The following is a 21,358-nucleotide window of genomic DNA, read 5'->3' on the forward strand; positions in this document are numbered from 1 at the left end:
CTGTGCCCATCTGTCATCCAACATGCAAGGCTTGAGCACTCTCTCTCTCTCTCTCTCTCTCTCTCTCTCTCTCTCTCTCTCTCTTTGTGTGTGGGTGTTGGTGCAACGAGTGTAGCGGGAGCAACTGACCATAGTCGCGCGAATAGAGTCACTCGATTTTTGACAAAGGTCAGATTTTGTTGATGTGGATTAAAAGGAGTCGTATGGTGAAGCGATCAAAAGAGGCCGTCACGTTTCTGCAGGTGTGTCAGTAGCTGCCTGTCACAAAGGTGACAGGGTGCATGTGCAGTTGGGTACGTAGGTGGAGTAGAGTCGGCATGTACACCAGGGCGTTGCGGCTATGAGGAGATTGATCGCGAAGGAGCAGATTGATCAAGCCTCACAATTGCAGGTTTGCGCGTCGGGAAACAAGGCGCCCCTTTGAGGGCTGGTTCTATCAGCAGTCTGCACGGGCTACCTCACGTTGCGTGTTGACCCACAAAGGGGGCGTGAGCTGTTCATTGCCATACAAATTCACAGCGCAGCAGGGCTTTGGTCCCTTGTTCCTAGTGGCATTGAGCATTGGTGCCCGTAGCGGGTTGTGGGTCCACCTCCTCTCATTGGGAGTTGGTGTGGTCATGCGACAAGGTACTTTATGCAAAGCTCCACACAAGGTGCTTGAGGATGGACCAATTAGCTGACCTTGGGGACGACGATATTTATGAAACCGCGCCTAAATCGAAAGCGACATTTAGGTGGAGGATTCCAAAGAGCACACTTTAGCTAGGCTCTGTGAGAGCAAAGAAACTTTCTAGAGTCAAAGATGACTTAATGTATGAGAAGGTACAAGTGATGATTAAGGCGGAGCTAAGCCTTTTGAGGGGTGACATTGAAAAAGAGATGTGTGCAAATACGGAGACTTACAAAATAGCTATGTATGCAGATCGGAGGAAGGAGTTGGACAAAGAGATGCTTGGGAAGCGTGACGAGATGTACACATCATTGAAGGTCGAATGAAGACTATAGTGAGGACAGAAGTTAATGTAATGGAATGCGTGATGCAAAAAAGATTAGAGGATGCAGTTGCTGCTTTTGAATCTTGGAAATAAAAAATGGAAGAACGCATGAATGAAAAGGATGCATTGATCGAAGCACTTAAGGGAGAACTCGCAGCTTGCCAAAATACCCCTGCAAAGGAGGGAGAAAATCAACCCTCAATGATTAAGGAACTCGAAAGCATTAAGGAGCAGGTGAAACTCTATGGGAAGAGGAAGAGCAAAAGGCACGAACAACCTCTTCATGGACGGAGCACCTATTCAAAACACAAGAGAAGGATGATAAAGATGAAAGGGATCGAGGAGGCAAAGAAAGGAAAAGATAAGATGCATGAAGCCACACGGACATCCACTATCATCAATGTGACAATTGAGGAGGAGCAAGAGAGGAAGACTAGAACCCTTCATATGCGTGTTACAGGTCTCACAGACTCTGGAAAAGTAGAAGAAGAAGTGCAAGAGCTCTCGAAGCGCATGGGTATTTCGAGGAGGCAAAGAAAGGAAAAGATAAGATGCATGAAGCCACACCGACATCCACTATCATCAATGTGACAATTGAGGAGGAGCAAGAGAGGAAGACTAGAACCCTTCATATGCGTGTTACAGGTCTCACAGACTCTGGAAAAGTAGAAGAAGAAGTGCAAGAGCTCTCGAAGCGCATGGGTATTTCTGAACCCACACACACAAGCGCTTGGAGAGTTGGCAAGAAGGGAAGTAATGAGAAAGGAAGTCCCAACGAAAGAGCACTCATTATATGTTTCCCTAGGAAGGAATTTCTGAAGAAGAGACCAACACTCAAGCAAACTGGGATATTCTTGGGTGATGACCTCACTCTAACACAAGTAGCACACATGCAAGAGCTGATGCCAGAGATCAAGGCGGCAATGGAGAAAGGGAAAATTGCTTTGTACAGGAGAGGGGGATTAGTGGTGTTGGAAAAAAGCACCCCATGACGGTGAGAGACCTATGGGGCCAACCTTAAAATGGCAGCATGGAATTGTAATGGATCAATGAAGCTAGATGTAGGCGCATGTGAGGATAGCTTTAAGAAAAGAGACGTTATTTTTTACTCGGAGACGCATCAGACTCCTGGTATCACATTATCTAGAGTGATGGGATACCATTGAGAGACTACTTGTAGGCAAGATGTGAGATCAATGCATAGCGGACGTGGGTTAGGAGGTGTGGTAGTCCTATTTAGGGAGGAGCTTCAGTCCCTCATTCGTATTGTTCGGAGAGATGAGCATGCTAGATATGTGTGGGTAAGAGTGAGAGCGGAGACAGGGAGGCCACTCTACATTGCAATATGCTATTTCCCCCCAGCACACCTTATTATGCATTGCCCAAGGGGCAATCGCCCTACTTGATATTGGATGAGGACATATGGGAGTTCACTAGAGATGGAGATGTCATTCTTTTGGGAGACTTTAATGCTAGGATGGACAAGTCTCAGACAGCTTTCTACGACAGCTCAGAGGAAATGTTGAGAGACTTGGATGTCAATGATATGGGATTGGCCAGGTGTATGCAGGATGAGAAGCACATTGAATATGGGGGATATCTGACAGATATTGGGAGTGCACTTGGATTAGCCATCTTGGACTGGCCTCCAGAGATTTCCAACGTCGAGTGGGTTCACTTGTTTTCCTCATCGACATGGGGTCAGCACAGTGGATTATGTTTTGGCTCAGCCTAGTTTCATATCCTCTATTCATGACTTTACAGCTGGCCCAGGCTTATCGAGGTAGCAATAGATCATGCCCTCCTCACGTTTATAGTCTCATTCATGAGTGTAAAGAGACTAAAGCCCGACTTCAGAAGAAGATACTTCTAGGAGTCATCTCTCACAGGCAGTCGCGGATTGCTTCTCAACATTTGGTACGACAGAAGAAGAGGGTGTTTCTAGCTCGACTAGAACAAGATTTATACCAGTTGTTTTTGAGCCAAGATTCAAGAGAGGCATGTCGATTCCTCCATGGGCATTCTCCCCCACCAATCATCACTTCTACGGAGGTATGGGGTCAATATGCATCATCTCTCTACACAGTTTCAGGGCAGCTACCTCTTCCAGATTCAACAGAGCATGCCCACACAAATGTGCTTTCTTTACCGCCGAGATGGTAAAGAAAGCCATTGACACGATGAGGACCAAGAGAGCATATGATCACGATGGCCTAGTAGCAGAGCATTTTATACATGCCTGAGATTTGCTTGGAGTGTAACTGTCACGTGACACATCCAACCCGATGTGTTCGTGGACAAGCTACAACACGACAAGGGTTCAGTCAGTCCAATCAGTCTAGATTAGAGGTGATTTGGCACTTTTGTGAGTCTATTCGTAGACCGTGCATGCCCAGTCACTTAGTGTAGATGCATATCCTTTGGTTGCACACAGCATGATCATAAGCATCCCCATTAGAATCCATTAGAATCCTTCAGGGGAATTTTCCAATGCATTTAGCCTATTTTCCATATTTTTGACATTTTTCACTTATTATTTTTAAGCGACTTTAGTTGGAAAGTATGTAGGGCAAATTGAGTAAGTTTGTATATAAGCAAACCTAGGCTAGCACTAATTGGCAGAAGAGGCAGCAGGAGCACCAGCGCTCAACAGGAAACTTCTCAAGCAAGAACCCCTTGGGGGTGATTTCCCTCAAGCAGAATCCCTAGCGTTTTTCATCCTCATCGCCTAGCTTCTAGACATTGGCGTTTTCAGCAGGATTCATCGCCATAGAATATCAGCCCTTGGCGTTTTTCATCAAGGTGATCATCGCCCACACACCCCCAGCATTGGCGTTTCCAGATCTCCATCATCGCCAGCAGTCACCATCCCTTGGCGTTTTCAGCACACACAATCGCCATAGCCTCTCTGAACCTAGCGTTTCCAGATTCCCTTATCGCCCAACTTCTCTTGGCGTTTTCAGCACCAAACCGCAGCAGAGAATTAGCGTTTTCAGCAGCCCCAAATCAGCGTTTTGCAGCAGCAGAAATCAGCCCCAAATTCAGTGTTTTGATTTGCAGCAGATTTCAGCCTTGAGCGTTTTTAGACAGCAGATACATACCTTCAGTTTTCAGCCCTAGCGTCGGCCTCGTCACCCTCATCGGCGACACCGACATAGTCTAGACTTGCATCAGTCACATGCATCCTCATTGTACCAGTTTGTGCAATCAATAGTAGACCACTCTCGTCGACGAGTGGGGCCTTCGGAGGAGGGTTTTACAACCGTCTTGGTGTCGTATTTCTCTTCTCTCTATCTCTCAGTCTGATACACTTGCACGCACAGTGTCCATTCACTTTGTTGTGATCATTGCACTCTCTCATTAAGAACGGAAGGCTCTCCCTTCCATAAGAACAAAAGGAACCTTGAGCACAGTTTGGAGCCCTCATCTTGAGAAAGAACAACATTCATTCCGTTGCACCTAACATTGGTATCAGAGCTTTGGCATTGTTCTGTATCACTCAAGGAAAGAACCACAAGAATCACATATTTTTTTTTGCTTGTTGCGGTTGCACGAACCCAAGTTCACTTGGGCGTGTCGATTCCTAATCGTGTTTGTGAAGAGTGACAAGAAACCCAAGAAAGAAGGGCTTGTCCAGCGTCCCCTTGTGCCTCTAATCACTCATTGAGAGCGGACCGTGCACTTAGCGGCCGACCAAGCGACGTGAGGTGGGAAAAAGCAACCTTTGTGTGAGCGCAAGGCCGCCAAGGGGTGCGCCCGCAGAAAAGAGCAGAACTCGGGTGAAGAGAAGATCCTTCTCTAACACAGATTGCAAGCGAAAGAAGAACCTCAAGAACCTCAAGACCCTGAAGAACCTCAAGAACCAAGACCCCCAAGAACCCAAGTTCCTCGTGAACTTAAGAACTCAAGACCACAACAACCCACAAGAACCCACGACTTCAGAATGGTCATTACTCGAAGTGGAATGGATACTTCGCTTAGAGATGATGAGCATGAGAGAGGCAAAGAAGAATTGCCCACCAGGAGGTTTTTCCGATCCTCCTTCTTCCCCATCTACGTCAAGGATTGCACTAACTCCTATGGAGGAGTTGGATTAGATGTTTATGGAAAGGAGGTTAGAACGCAAAGCAAGAAATGCAGAAATGGATCGCAAACATGCAGAAAGAAGAGCAGAAAGAAAAGCAAAAATGGAGCGCAAACACCAAGAAAGAATGGCAGCCATAGCACGTGAGCGCGAGTAAGCACGCTTGGAAGCCAAAGAACGACAAGCCAAATTGGATCGTGAGCGCGCAGAAAGACAAGCAGAGAACAAAGAAAGACAAGTTGAATTTGATCGCGAGAACAAAGCAAGACAAGAACAGAGCGACCAACACATTAAAGAGTTCTTGCGACTTTTTTCTCAAGTGTCGGCGCACTTTGCACAAAATCAGGAAAAGGAGACTCTCTCAGTCTCGTCTTCTCCAAACCATGACACATATGATTTGCATGATGATGATTTGAATGACAAGCATGATGATTTGGATGTTAATGATGAGCATGATGATTTGCATGAAGATGACGTGATTGTTCACAAGGATGATGAGTTAGTTGATGCTTTTTCTAGCGAAGCTAACCTCGTTGCAGATTCGATCAATCACGAAGGATTGATCTTGGCTCTCGAGCCTAGGTCCAAAGCACCCCCTCAGGAAGAACCGATCTTGGCTCTCGAGACTTGGTCCAAAGAACCCTCACAGGAAGTATTATGTGTTCGCATGATTAGTCAGCACGCATTGTTCGAGTGTTTCATTCGTGATCGTTTCTTGTATTTTAGTCAGCATCTTTATGTAATCCCTTTTCCTAGGCATGACATATTGTATGTTGAGCACGTTTCACTCATGAATGAGCACGGATGTATGCAGATTGTTCATGCAAAGCTGAAAAGTATGCATTCAAGGAAGTCACGTTCCCTGTCTCTTCCTTGGCACGACACAATTGTAGAAAGAGCACATGATAGTATGAGCACCAAGCATGGGCATTTCCGTTTTGAATTGCCACAGTTGATTGATTTAGATCAAAAGAGAAAGATTCGATTTCATGGTTTGCGTGTATGTGGTGAACGGTTTCGCACTCCGTCTCTTTGTTCATCTACATTGCATGCACCGTCTTTGAGGAAGACAAGATTTTTTCCACTCACTTTACATTGAATAGGTATGTTCGTGGTTTTGTGTTGGAACTGGTTTCAGGAGTTTTCAGCCATGGAGATTCTTGAAGAAGAAAGAAGCATGACTCTCGATGAAGTTGAAGCATTGAAGGAGCAACAAAAGCCTTTGTGTCGCTTTCGGCGCGGCCCAAAGAAGCAAGCGTTGCAGACCTTTATGAAGTTCAAGTACCGCACGACCCACACATCCGAGTGGGCCGGCAAAGAGTCCCTTCCAAGACTCCGGATGCTATTGGCGATCTCCCTCGACGCTATACAATTCGGTATTAGTACCTCACTTTGAAAAGGAGGGGATGTCACGTGACACATCCAACCCTATGTGTCCGTGGACAAGCTACAACACGACAAGGGTTCAGTCAGTCCAGTCAGTCTAGATTAGAAGCGATCTGTCACTTTTGTGAGTGTATTCGTAGACCGTGCATGCCCGGTCACTTAGTGTAGATGCATATTCTCTGGTTGCACACAGCATGATCATAAGCATTCCCATCAAAATCCATCAGAATCCTTCAGGGGAATTTTCCAGTGCATTTAGCCTATTTTCCCTATTTTTGACATTTTTCACTTATTATTTTTAAGCGACTTTTGTTGGAAAATATGTAGGGCAAATTGAGTAAGTTTGTATATAAGCAAACCTAAGCTAGCACCAATTGGCAGAAGAGGCAGTAGGAGCACCAGTGCTCAATAGGCAACTTCTCAAGCAAGAACCCCTTGGGGGCGCTTTCCCTCAAGCAGAATCCCTAGCGTTTTTCATCCTCATCGCCTAGCTTCCAGTCATTTGCGTTTTCAGCAGGATTCATCGCCATAGAACATCAGTCCTTGGCGTTTTTCATCAAGGTGATCATCGCCCATACACCCCCAGCATTGGCGTTTCCAGATCTCCATCATCGCCAGCAGTCACCATCCCTTGGCGTTTTCAGCACACACAATCGCCATAGCCTCTCTGAACCTAGCGTTTCCAGATTCCCGCATCGCCCAACTTCTCTTGGCGTTTTCAGCACCAAACCGCAACAGAGAATTAGCGTTTTCAGCAGCCCCAAATCAGCGTTTTTCAGCAGCAGAAATCAGCCACAAATTCAGCGTTTTGATTTGCAGCAGATTTCAGCCTTGAGCGTTTTTAGACAGCAGATACATACCTTCAGTTTTCAGCCCTAGCGTCGGCCTCGTCACCCCCGTCGGCGACACCGACATAGTCTAGACTTGCATCAGTCACATGCATCCTCATTGTACCAGTTTGTGCAATCAATAGTAGACCACTCTCGCCAACGAGAGTGGGGCCTTCGGAGGAGGGTTTTACAACCGTCTTGGTGTCGTATTTCTCTTCTCTCTCTATTTCTCAATCTCATACACTTGCATGCATAGTGTCCATTCACTTTGTTGTGATCATTGCACTCTCTCATTAAGAACGGAAGGCTCTGCCTTCCATAAGAACAAAAGGGTGAAAGCATTGTAATCGCCCTTGATTACGCCTGCAAAACAAACAGAGGCCATAAGCTGTCTTAGTGGACACTGAGTGTTAGTACTGCCGCACTATGAACAACACATGTAGCACATACACCAATCGACAGTCAGATCACAGGACATCACTTGACATCACATGACATCACATGACAATCACATTCAAAAATTCATTCGGATCTCAGACCATGATTAAACGGTAACATTTTTTCCAATTGCATCTAGATCCACTCGGGACCTCATAGATGCCCAATTAACTTATCCTTATTGCAATCACGTCTATCGAGATCTTTCAGACCGAAATGCTGTAGTCATTTCGTCTATCAGTTCCTGCACTTTGACAAGTCGAGAAAATATCAATATCATATTATCGTGAATTCCGGTTCGTAAAGTCATATAAATGAATACTGTTAGCTCACAGTATCCCTGAAACTCAAAAGAGACATCAGTGACTTTAGTATCAAAAATCGGGGCAATCTGTTGACAAAGGAGTGGAGCGACTCTCCTGTTGTGCATATCCACTACACCAAATTCTCCCCAGTTGAGTTCGGGGTTCGATTTTCGAATAGACTGTGCTAAACCAAATGCTTCAAGGTAAAGGTTCACAATCTGAGGAGTATCTGCCAGGTCCTCCTGCTCTATCGACTTCGCATCCAATGCAGGATAGTTCTTGAATTTAACCAAGAACCGTCTTATCATTTTACCTTTTACCTTTCTATCTTTATGTTCTGGAACGAGTATCTCCTCGATTCCCTCCACTTCGGGTTGCTCATCAGGCTCCCCATCATCGGGCACATCGCCTTTAAAAGGCTTCAAGAGACTCACATGAAAAGCATTGTGAATCCTCCAAGTATTGGGCAGCTTCAGTCTAAAGGAGACATCATTTATCTTTTCGGAAATCTGGAAAGGTCCATAGTATCTCATGCTAAGCTTTGGAAAAAGCCGCTCCTTTCCCTTTTTCTTTATAAGGGGTGCCTTCTCAAAACGTAAGAGCACCTAATCATTCTCCTTTAATTTGAAATCGCGACGATGTCGATCTGCTGCCTTTTTGTGTCTTTCTTGAGATTTTTGCAAAGCCTCCGGGACCTTGGCAAAAGCCGTGTCTAAGTCCCGCGTGTACTCGTCGCCTTCAAAAATCTTATCTTTCATGCTTAGGAAGGGTGGAACCTTCGTAGCACCTTCAATAATCTCAAATGGCGCCTTCCCCATCGAAGAGTGTATCGTGTTATTGTAGGCAAATTCCACCAAAGGTAAATACTTTTCCCATTGAGTCTTTTGATCCGAGATGTCTCGGAGGTGTAGCCAAGGGTTATGGAGACACTTTGTGGATTATGCTTGTGGGAAAGGGTTGAAATGGGCTTCTTTGTAGGCTCATCTAGTAGGGCAGGAATGCCCACTTAGAGAATTTTGTGGCCTTGGAGGCTTGGCATAAGAGACTTACAAGGCGACAAAACACAGGCATCCGCGGGAAGGGGAGACCTCGTAGGGGCGAACCCGAAAAATGCTTCAAAAGGAGTTAAGCGCACGAGCAAGCTGTCGATCGGTCGGAGGTGAGGAGGCGCGCGTTTTGTCGTCGGTCGCAGCAGGGTAGTGTTCGATTGTCGGTCGCAGCGGGTTGCGCACAATCGGCCAGTCAGTGTGCCGGCCGGACCCGACAGCGGAGTTGACTTGAGCAATGGCGCGTTTTGAAGTCCGTCCAGGCACCCATCCTCCTTGTGTGTGACCCCTTTAAAAGGGGGTTGACTTCCTCCTCCAAAAAACAGGGGTTCTGTGGGGGGGGGGGGGGGGGGGGGGGGGAGGGGGCGCTTTAAAAAAAATAAAATGGCTTAAGAGGAAAGGACAATGGGCATTAAATGTCAAGAAACACACACACACACACACACACACACACACACACACAAATCTGAGAATTGCTGCAGGGATTACACAGACTGAGAATGCACCTGGAGCAAGAATTGATTAAATGATTAAGTGCTTTAACGGAGCCGGATTTGAGCAAGGAGATATTCGATAGAAAGCTCTCTAGACAGGATGTGCACACACATCAATTGCAAATGCTAGTTTTGCTTAAATAAGGAGAAACTATTGAATGCAAAATGTAAGTTCTTATTGGAAAATTAACGAACTCTGACGCTAATTAATCTTCCAATTAGCCAGTGAGTAGTGGCCCAAGAGTCTTTAACTCAAGAACATGCTCATGCTACCGAATGGAATACTTATTGGGCATGCGGTATGCAATAGGAGAGCAAATCTAATGGATCTAGTTAATGACGATTAAGGATGCTAATTGTACAAACGCACAAATGCATAATGGCAAACCTAGCTAGCATAACCTAATGCTCTGATACCACTTGTTAGGAATGGGATCGTGCTAGCTAGGGTGGATGAAAGAGAAATATAGTGCAAGTGTGTGAGTGTGTGTGTAAGCAAGATTATCACTCAAGTGAATTAGGTTCCAAGATAGAATTAGCTTGGATTCATAAACACAATCTTAATATTGACTTTGCTTAGCACAAGCTCACCATAGACAAGCATGTAGTGCAAAATAGAGTTGTGTTTATTCATTCATGAAATGAGCTTTAAGTAGCTCTACAGCGTTGCTCCACAGCATGTGGGATAATTCCACTCTTCTCTCCTTGACTCACACTTTAGGACAAAGCTTACACTTTAGACTTGATACTTGGAGTTTGGCTACTATCGTACCTATCTGCAAGTCAGGGGACCCTATGGAGCCTCGAAACTACCGCACTATCATGATTGGACACACATTGGCACGGTTGTATCCATCCATCCTTGAGCAACAGTTGAGCAGATGGGCAGAGAGAGGTGTTGCGTAGCAGGACAAGCGGGTTTCAAGAGAGGTTTCTCTACTCTTGATCATATTCTGACACTTAGAGCCATTATTGAGGAGGGGAGATTACGTGGGAGACGGCTCTATTGTTGCTTTGTGGATTTCTGCAAAGCCTTTGATACAGTGCCCAGAGCTAGATTGATGCACAAACTGCAAGAGATGGGGTACCCACAAAGTTGATTTGGGGGATCATGGATGTATACAGGTCAGTAGTGGGGCATGTACGCACTCTAGAGGGGATTTTTGATTTGGATCACTCCACTCTACACTATTTGGCATTTATGTGGATGAGGTTGCTGACTACATTGAGAGGGATGGTGATAGAGGAGCACAGTTGGCAGAGACATGGATCCCACTATTGCTATATGCTGATGATATTGCGCTGATTTCTGACTCCTCGGCAGGGATGCAGCGTCATTTAGATGCTTTATACACGTTTGCCTACGATTGTGGATTGCCTTAACCTGGGGAAAACCAAGGTTATGGTGTTTAATACCACATGACAGTGGGTGAGGAGGTCAGCACCCACATTTACATATTGCCAGGAGATGGTGGAGTATATAGATTCATACACCTATCTTGGGGTAGTCTTCAGCGGATCGGTGTTTTCATTGAGGAGAGGAGCAGAGACTAGATTGGCGAGAGCTTATGCAGCCTTGGGAGGATTGGAGAAGATGTGTTCGCAGGTTGAGTTTCAGGAACCTCGAACAAAGCTATGGATTTTTGACACTCTAGTGGCTTCAACTATGCTTTACGGGGACCCTCGGTGGACCACCATCGCAGATCTAGTAGCACTGATGGATGGAGATGTATGGAGAGGCCCCTTGTCTCTATGATCTCTCAGATGATTTCGGCGAAGGCCTCACTGCCACATGAGATTATTCGAGTCGAGCTAGCTTCCCCACCTCTCGTGGTCAAGGCTCTCACTAGATCAATATCCTTCATGCATAATTTATGGGACCTCCCTAGAGACAGATGTGCTCGGCTAGCTTGAGTCATCCCGACAGTTAGCGCTACAAGAGAACACAACATGCTTGTATGGGCAGATGACATCATGGTTTGAGTTACATGGCTTCAAAATGGATAGAGTGCCACCGTTCGAGTACTCCTTGGATGCACCCTCCCCATCTTTCACACGGACAGAGATCACTCGACTCATAAGTCAGGATCTGATTCAGCTAGATACCAGGAGCACATGGATAAAACCAATACATGAGTTGGGCACGAAGATGGATATGTGATCAGACCGGTGTATATGGACACTTATTTCTCCTATGGGGTATGATGTACTATTGGTCAGATTTGCACATCACCGCTTCAGTTAGAGATTGAGATCAGCAGATTTAGGAGAGTATTAGGAGAGGCCAGGATGCCATTTGTATCACATTTGTCATTGCGCAATATACTATGAGATGCGAGGCCGCTTTCATTGTCTATTCAGAGAGGTCTTTGGATCGTTGGCTAGAGTCATGAGATATCAAGATCAAAGATGCCTCGGGTTGTTTTTGCTAGAGCTGCACAGATAGAGGGAGAGTCTCTTGAGGAGTTGAGGTAGTGGGAGACATTCACAAAGGGAGATCATTGACTTCTTTAGAGCAGGGACTCAACAACGAGATGAACATGCTTCACAACAGAATTCAGAGCCCACTTATACCAGAGGTATATTAGTTGACAGAGCCATTGAGCTCGGGAGAGCTAGATGCCCCCGTCTATGAGGTGACCACGATAACGACGGAGGCTCCATCAGAGGATCATGACTATTCTAGCACGACATGGGAGATGCCCAATACGACTATTTACAAAGGCGGACATTGACGAAGCTCTTTAGTGATCGATGTGATACTTTCTTGGACAACGCCCGATGCTGGGCATCCTCGGGAGAGCTAGACGCCCTCGTCTACCAGGGCGACCACGACATCGATGGAGGCTCCATCAATGGATCAGGACTATTCTAGCACAACATGGGAGACGCCCAATACGACTATTTACAAAGGTGGACATTGACTAAACTCTTCAGTGACCGATGCGATACTTTCTTGGACAACGCCGGATGCCGGGCATCCTCGGGCATTGATGATGATGATGATTTTAGTCTCACTTTACTTCATTTTTATTTTTGTACTTAGACATTGGATTAGATCCACCAAGATTGTATCAGTTTGGTCTTATAGGTCATTTTGGCCTTTTGAAGACGTTTAATATAATATTTTATTTCATTTCTCTCTAGCGTTTTCCTCTTGCTACCATTTCCAGTGTGTGTGACCACTCTCTGTAGCGTTTTTCTTCACCAACAATCTCTATTTGTGGCTTTTCACTAGTGATCTCTCTTCCTCTCTCTAGCGCTCCCTCTCCTTTGCACGTACACACCCTACACGTACCCAAGCTCTCTCACACGACGGAGAAGAGTGATGATTCTGACATGAACTTGGTCCGTGATGAAGCACATCCTGAAATAGCCACTAGCGGTGGTGGTGAACCACCCGTTAGTGAGGAGTAGGGAGATTGGTCCTAGTTCTACTCTGGCGTAGGTGATCAACCAACGAAGAGACCTACCCTCCCTACCTTTCCCTTGGATCTGCAATTGAATGGCGACAACTATGCCATTTGGGAAGCGACCATGATGGCGGTCTTCGACTCTTACGAGCTTGAAGGCTTTGTTATGAGCAAATTTCAAAAGTCAAAGGATTCTACGGGAGTGAAGTAATGGGAGCTTGCCAACGCTCGAATCGATGTTTCATAATCCTCATTAGTACACCATGAGTCATCAGTCACATCTTCACTATATGATCGAGTCTCTCCAATGAAGCGGATAGCCCTGGAAGTGCAATTGAGGACCCTGGATGGCAAAGGAGATATGCATACCTGAAACCGGCCCGTAGGGTGGTAGACTTTAGCTTTCACCCGATTCTTTACTTTATAAACTTAACTTGACTTTGTGATACAGAGAAACTTCACGAATAAATCGGTGATTGGAATTAACACTTCAAACAAACCACAGCTTGACAGCTAGAGTGCTAGCAAGCAGATATGACGCTCTATAGGCCCCAAAGAGTGGCGCCCCTTTTGGTAATTCTTTTTTTCTTATAAAACTTGAGATAAAACTTGCAAGTCCCTACAAGCTGTCCCGCTTTTATTGGGCTAAAATTGGCCTACTCTAGCCTGATTTCGACAGCATGATTGTAGTAGGAGGCTTCATAGATAAAATCCCCATGCAAAAGGTGACTTTCCCAACGCATACGAGCACTTTCCCAAACTTGGCAAGAATCTGTAGCACGCTGAATTCTCTTTTTTTTTGCCCCGAAAATACACCAGATCATGTACAAAGTGATCCCCTAGGTTCCCTGAAGCTCTTGGGGGTATTAGGGATCAATTGGGGTCGAAACCCTAAACTTTCAAAAGTACACAACAGGCTGTATTTTATTGTTTCGGGCTTCGTTTCGCGTGCCGGTCACATCCGTAGCAAGCCCTCTTACTTCTGCACGTGTAGGGTTACTTGCCCTTTGAATTGGACAAGATTGCTCTCGTAAAATCTCTCGGAGTTCACTCGTACCTAGGGGAGATTAGCAATTAGCTAATCCAATACCTGGACAAGAGGCTCTTGCCTCGGCATACATGCATGAACCCACACAGCTATACATACAGATGGAAAGCCCTTGAGCTGGGCATTACGATTCTGTATTCAAAGGGGGAGAGAGGTGCGCGAGAGCAGAATCATTGTGCTACATAAGACAAGGGAGATTGCTTGGATTTCAATGCCGACTGGCCCGGCCATCTCATGGCGACTTGCCCTTCCCGATTGCGGGTGAAACTTTCGGCCGTCGGCCGTTTCACACTGGCCACACAATGTCGGGGCATTTGTGACTTCAAAAAGAGGGTCCCAAAAATTAAATAAAAATCAAGGAAAGAAACCAACAACTAAGGTTAGTGGTTGCCACAGCCTCGTGACATACCCCCCTCTTGAAATCACAAACGTCCTCGATTGCATGCTAGGTATACATGCCATAAATGATACATGTGTCCGCAAGTAAGGTCATGGAACATAATACAAATGACTTAATGAAACCTTCATACTTTTGCCATTTCTAGCTACGATAGAAGTGAACGTTATACGTTTAGCATTTGTAGTGCAATGTCCACTTCTATTGCACTGAATCCGTATGTACATTTGATGTGCTAGCTCCATCATTACCCGTCTTTCGTACATGTTGGGTTGGGGCATACGCAGGTTGTAACCAAAGGCCTCAAGGTAAAGCTATAATACATTCGGTGACTATAGCAGTTCATACTCTTCCATCCACTTTACATCCATAGGTGGATAGTTCTTGAATTTCACCAAATACCGTCGTGCAAGAGCCAAGGCTTGAGCACCACATGAGATTATTCGAGAAGAGCTAGCTGTCCCTCTCCGGTGGTCGGGGCACTTACTAGATCAGTCTCCTTTGTGCACAGTTTATGGGACCTCCCCAGAGACAAATATGCCCGGCTAGCCCTTGAGTCCTCCCGAGTCCCAACAGCTAGCGCTGCAGGGGAATATAGCACGATGGTATGGATATATGACATCATGGTTTCAGTTGGATGGTTTCAGCATGATGGTATGGATATATGACATCATGGTTTCGGTTACATGGTTTCAGCATGGACAGATTGCCCCTCTTCCAATACTCTCTGGATGCACCCTCTCCGACTCTCACACGGATAGATATCACTAGACTCCTTTGATTCAACTAGATACGAGGAGGACATGGATACAGCCGACGAAGGAGTTGGGCATGAAGACGGCTTTCTATAGCGAGCATCTTCTCCAACTCACGGGGGATGGCTTTGTGACTAAGCCTAGATACATGGATACACACTTATCTCATGGGATATGGTGTGCTATTGGCACGATATGCATGTCTTTGTATCGGCTTCAGGTCGAGACTGGCAGATTTAGAGGAGTATCAGCAGAGGCCATGATATGTCGCTTATGCTACATGGAGCCAAAGACAGTTGCACTACATATGTCATTGCCCGATGTACTATGAGTTATGTGGCTGCTTTCATTGCTTTTTCAGAGAGGGTTTTGGATGACTTTCTAGAGTTATGAGATAATAGAACTAGAGATGTCTTGGACTGTTTTTACTTAGAGTTGTGCAGACATAAAGAGAGCCTACTGAGATCAGGGGAGAGCTAGTCTCAGAGGACGTTTATGGTTTTTTTTGACTGGCCTCGCGGAGGCTGCAGCAGAGCATGGATCATCCTTGCTCGACATGCGAGACGCCCAGTCAAAGTACCGACCATGGAGGATATTAATGAGATCTGCTAGCGGCCGGATGTCCTGTGACTTGGATGATCACACACCTCACCCATTGTCCACTCACTTCCGTTGAGATTGTTTCACTCATTGTATCAGCCCGCACTCATTGTATCAACTCTTACTCATACCCTACACAGTTGCTTAGCTGATTTCCAACAGCTTAGGATATTACAACAGTTTTAGTACCTCTTAGTACCCCTTAGTCTTTTTTGATAATCAGACATTGTATCAGATTCACCACTTCGTAACTTTTTGGTCTCATAGGTCACTTTGGCCTATTGAAGACATAAATATATCATTTCATTTCGTGTCATTCCATTCTCGCCAGTTCTCTCACATTGCCCGCTTCCACTTTGCCTCTTCACTTCAGCCTCCTCTTCTTCTGTCACCAATCCATCCATTTCTCGGCCATTGGGTTTTGCTACAGAGGCTGCTTCTAGCCATGGATTTTCCTCCTTACAGTCTTTAATATATTGGCTTCTAATGAGGTTATGCGGCATGCTAGACGCGCTATTGAGACAATCTCAGACTAAACAGACGAGCTGATCACTACACACGTTGCACACTGCAACACACAAGGGCTGTCGTGGATAGAGACGTAACCATTTATGCTTTGGGCTGCAGGAACATGGTTCTTTACAAATAGATTGAGGATTTGCAAAATCAAGTAGATGATCTTTGCAATTGATAGTATCATTTTCCCAAGACTACATGCCGCGGCACTATATCTTGGATTCAGGTCCTTTCCTGGTCATCATCTCATCCGCCAATGGATTTTGGGCTGGGTTTTTTCAGTGTCTAGTGTCTAGGATATATGTTGAGGGTCCCCCTCTCTGTAGGCTGACCTATCTCCCTTTGCAGATGGGCCCTCCTCCTACTCGGTTCACCAGATCTCTTCGTGTACCAATATCCAAGGACATCCCTTTATTAAGCCAAGATCCTAGCCTTGGTGGTAGTGGTGGTGGACAGTAGCTTGTTCTTTGTGCATAACGAGGCTTCTGTACCTTCTTTTTCTATATGCAGTAGCAGTTTACCTTAGAATTTCTTGATTAGAGCCATTTAGCCTTATATAGTAGCGTTTACAGCATTTTTGTTGATTCTACAGTTCATGGTGCTTCTACGGCGGGCAACATGTGCCCAGCTACAATGCTTCGGTTGCATCTGATGATGGACTAGACGGATAATGGCCAGGTGGGGCTACTCCTAGTCATCAACTACTAAAAACTAGCACTTTACAGATGAGCACCTTGACGGGAGACAGCTGTGTGGTAGCCAGGCCATCACCTGCTTGGATGGTTCTCCACTACAATAGTCCACTCAGCCTCTCCCTTCACTAGATATTTTACTCTTTTGTATATTTGGATGAGCCGTTAGTTTGATTGTCGGTCTATCATCAATCAATTTTGGTGGAGAGTAAATAGTTAGTACATATCTCGTAGCACACCCCATGCAATGTTGTGGCTCTACACCCCCATTTTGCCCTGTTAGTCCTTGGTCTAGAGTTGAGTGTGCTGGTTCTTTTGTAGTTGCATTGTGAGTTGTCGAGTTCAACAGAGTTCTGAATATTATTGTTGTGTGTTATCCTTGTACTGTGTTTTACTATGTTTATGATCATCTTGCAGTAGACAGCTGCTCACTGAAAGTGAGACTTAGTGCACAGTGCACTGAGAGACACCCACTCACATAGAGAGCACACATAGCATAACACACTTATCTGTCTCCAATCCTATTCGCATCTGCATGTTATTAGAACTCATGAGATGAAAAACTGGATCAAGGTCTACTGTGAGCCAAAATAGATGAATATGGAAGGAGTTTTTGAGAGTTCGGAAAGTTTCTCTTCAAACTTTCGACTCTCTAAACCCATGTAGTGTTTGTGTGTCAAAGAATTAAATAATAATTGTCTATGAGGGCAGCAGCTTTTTTTTTTCTTTTCTTGAACAAGTTTAAAATTTTATCATATGCTGCCTATCGAATGTTTGATGGTTTTATGATTTGAAACAGATAGATGTCGAAAATCCTTGTGTCATTATGACACAAGATAAAAGTAGAGAGTTTCTTCATTCGGGAACAGGAAAAGATAAATTCAAGGTACTCATGAAATAGTTGACTTTCTGTAGCTCCATTTTTTCCAAGAAAGATGTATCTAGTGTCTCATGTTTGTGTATCTTTAAGTGGTGCTTTCAAATTGAAGGTATGCGTACATCGTGGATGCTTCTAGGCTATTAATGTCATATATAGTGCCAGATGAAGCCCTACAAATGAAGTTTAAATAAACACATATCTTGAGCTAAAGATTAGTTCCAGATTAAGCCCTACAAATGAAGTCTAAACAAACATATCTCTTGCAGCCCTGTGTATTAAACTTTCTTTTTCCAAAAAAAAATCAATCCCTTTATTTTTCTTAATGCTCACCATTTAATGCTCTTAAGTATCCACAACTTTTCATTGTTGATGGTGCAACTTTGAATAAAAAATCTTTTGCTACCTATGTATGCTCTTGTTTTTTTTCTTTCCATCATAAAAGAATTATTAAAGAGATGCCCCAATTGAACAGGCCCAACGAGGAACTATAGAAACATGTATAAAAAGATAGGCAACTTACCCTGTTGATCACGAAAACAAAAGGGAAGGGGAAACACCTCGTAGGAATTGCCATGGATACAAGGCTAAGGTTTAATTTAAGCTATGGTCTATTGATGGCAAATAAGCAGCCATATCAGCACCGCAAAGCAGCAAAGTTGAAAAGGAGCATCCCATTGTTTATCATCTGCAATTACTATCAAATTAGAAACTGCAGTGACAGTGTCTTCCACATGTTCTTAAGTACATTCAGCTTACAAAGCCCAAAAATAATGTACCAACTGCAACAACACACACTTAATGACAAGACTAAGTCTTGCGAGTATGTTCGCTAGGAAGCCCCTTTTGAGATAGTTGAGGGGGCAAGAAGGTTCCGCCTATCTTGTGCACCAAGGATGATCTTTGAGGCAGATCACTGTGTTGAGGATCTTGCAGCGTGTTTAACCAAGGATAAGGAGTTTATGAACAAGTCTCAGGAAATGCATGAGAGAGCATATATGTGACTCGCAGTTGAAGAAAGGTGATTGAGTGCTTCTCAAGTCGGAGAATGGCAGGCGTAGAAAGATGAAGGGAAAGGAGAGGTTTTACCCAAAGCATAGTGTGCAATACTATGGATCTTGCAGAAGATCAATGAAGTATCCTTCAGACTGAGGTTGCTAGATCATTGGAGGAGTCATCTTTTATTTTATGTGATTCTGAGGAGCAGCCAGAGGTGGAAGAGACAGCGGCAATGCTTCAACCTTAGCAGACCTTGGCACACTAGAAAGTGAAATGAAGGGAAAGGTAGTCTGAAAATACTTGGTCAATTCAGGGATAATACTGCCTTGGATTCCAAGTGGATGGAGGAGGACTAGGCAGACACCCTTCGATTGTTAGAGCTTCACCTTGAGGCTTTTGGCTTGGCATCGTAGTTTAGGCTGATTCAACGGTTGAGTCTGGTGCAGTGCCTGCCCATTGTCTTGCCAACATATCAACTAGGATTTTCGATAGAGTCAATTGATTATGGCTTTGACATTGTTGGGGCTACTGAGCTGACGGTCCTTTGCCTGGTGACTTCTATATATGTACGTATGAAAGTGATTGTTGTAACAAAGATGTTTACTCTTCATATTTTAGTGTTTGTTCTGTGATTTGATTGAGTTTGCAGTAAGGTAGAATGTCTACAGCGTTTTATCTCTGCTCACAAGTGAGTGATTTTGGTGCATTGGAGAAATCCAGTCTGGACTAGGATATGTGCTAGTCTATGCTCTGTGGTGGGAATGCCATGTGTGTACCGTCTTGTGTAGATGGTCATGAGCATTTCTGCATGATGCCACTGTCCATTGATCTTTTGGTGCTATGTTGGTTTTGACAGGTGTATTGTGTCTTGCACAGATGTATAAGAAGATTGTTGTTTTTACAATAGTTGTATTTTTTTCATGCAGTGTGACTACGTTATTGATTCCTGCTTTGTTTCAAGGTGTAGGCACTGCTGAAAAAATTTCATTTTACATTGGCAATTTGAGTGTCACTCAGTGAGACATAAGTTTTTGGCTTTGCAGTAGATCTGTTCTCAGGCATGTCACCTTGGTGATGTCTTTTTCAGTTTTTCTATAGGGCAACCCTCTTGCAACAAGTTTTTGACTTGTTGAAAGGTATACAACAAAACATTGATGCAGCAGGGGGCTATGTTGATGAAATGGAGCAAGAAATGCGACCAGTGCTGGAGCAGCTGAAGCAGCTACATGAAAAGATGAAAAGTGTTGAGTCCATGGAACAAATGGGTCAGAATCTTGTAACACTACGTAAGCTTGCTGCCTGGTCGGAGGCAAATGAGGAGGAAAGGAGGTATCAGGAGGGCCTACAAAAGCTTGAAAAATACAGTGCCAGGAAACCTGCTTGTGAAGAGAAGATAAACAAGATACAAGTGATTTCCTCCTCCTCCTCCCTCTTCTCCCCTTTGTCCTTTTTCTCACTCTACTATTCTCACCACCTTCCCCAGTTTCATCTTACAGCTGTGAAGTTTTTGGGTCAAATGAATCAATTGCTATAAGGCTTATATGTTCTGTTGTATTTTCAGGATAGTCTCAAAAGTTTGAGGGAAGATCAGACATCCAAAAAAGCTGCTATATCCTCTCTGCTACAAAAGACCAGGGAATTTAGGCAAATGCAAGATGAGAAGCAAAAACGGCTGACTCAGGTTGCAACTTCAATCTAGAATTCTGGAAGTACTTGCTGTACTTGACTGTAGTGTCGAAAGAGACTCCGGTATTGAATTATTGAATCATACCTCACAAACCCCCCCTCCCCCGTGTGTGTGTGTGTGAATAAGAAGAGGAAATTGGAATAACATTTTAATCACCCAAGTGTGGTAGATTGGTTATCCCAATTGCCTCTTGAATAACAGGTCTTGAGTTCAACACTTGTCGGATAGATCTATGAGGTCTCTTGCTATGACGTTAAAAGCTTCTCTCTCTCTCTCTCTCTCTCTCTCTCTCTCTCTCACACACACACACACACACACACACACACACACACACACACACACACACACACACACACACACACACACTTACCTTGGAGTGGTTTTTAGCGGACCTGCATTCTCACTCAGAAGAGCAATAGAGACCAGACTTACTAGAGCCCACGCAGCTTTGGGGAGACTGGAGAGGATGTGTTCGCAGGTTCAGTTTCAAGAGCCCCGGACGAAGCTCTGGCTCTTTGACACCTTGGTGGCTTCAGTATTGCTCTATGAAACCGAGATATGGGGACCTTCACTGGATCACCAAGGGAGGCCGAGTCGCTCCGACGGATGGGGGAACATGGAGAAACCTCTCGTCTCTATGATCTCGAGGCTCATTAGAGCCAAGGCATCAGTACCACGGGCCATTATCCAAGCAGAGCTAGCGGCCCCCCCACTTGTGGTGGAGGCGCTCACCAAATCAGTCTCCTTCATAAACCGCACATGGGCACTTCCTAGAGACAGATATGCTCGCATAGCA

General features: G+C 44.8%; 1 protein-coding gene across 5 annotated transcripts in view; it reads left to right on the forward strand.

Moving 5' to 3' along the window:
- Positions 1-21,358, forward strand: part of LOC147426674 (structural maintenance of chromosomes protein 6B-like) — a 209,963-nt gene that overhangs the window by 47,900 nt on the left and 140,705 nt on the right. For all 5 annotated transcript variants that reach the window (XR_015186303.1, XR_015186301.1, XR_015186304.1 and 2 more), the window contains exons 5-7: positions 17,799-17,885; positions 19,963-20,283; positions 20,437-20,556. Coding sequence is in view for 2 of the 5 variants with exons in the window: in XM_086499210.1 (XP_086355336.1) it covers positions 17,799-17,885; positions 19,963-20,283; positions 20,437-20,556 (528 nt within the window). In the remaining 3 variants the exon portion in view is untranslated. The remainder of the gene's footprint in view (positions 1-17,798; positions 17,886-19,962; positions 20,284-20,436; positions 20,557-21,358) is intronic.

Source organism: Adiantum capillus-veneris, chromosome 24, assembly GCF_014529385.1.
Source record: "Adiantum capillus-veneris isolate H3 chromosome 24, ASM1452938v2, whole genome shotgun sequence".
In the NCBI taxonomy this organism is placed as follows: Eukaryota; Viridiplantae; Streptophyta; class Polypodiopsida; order Polypodiales; family Pteridaceae; genus Adiantum; species Adiantum capillus-veneris.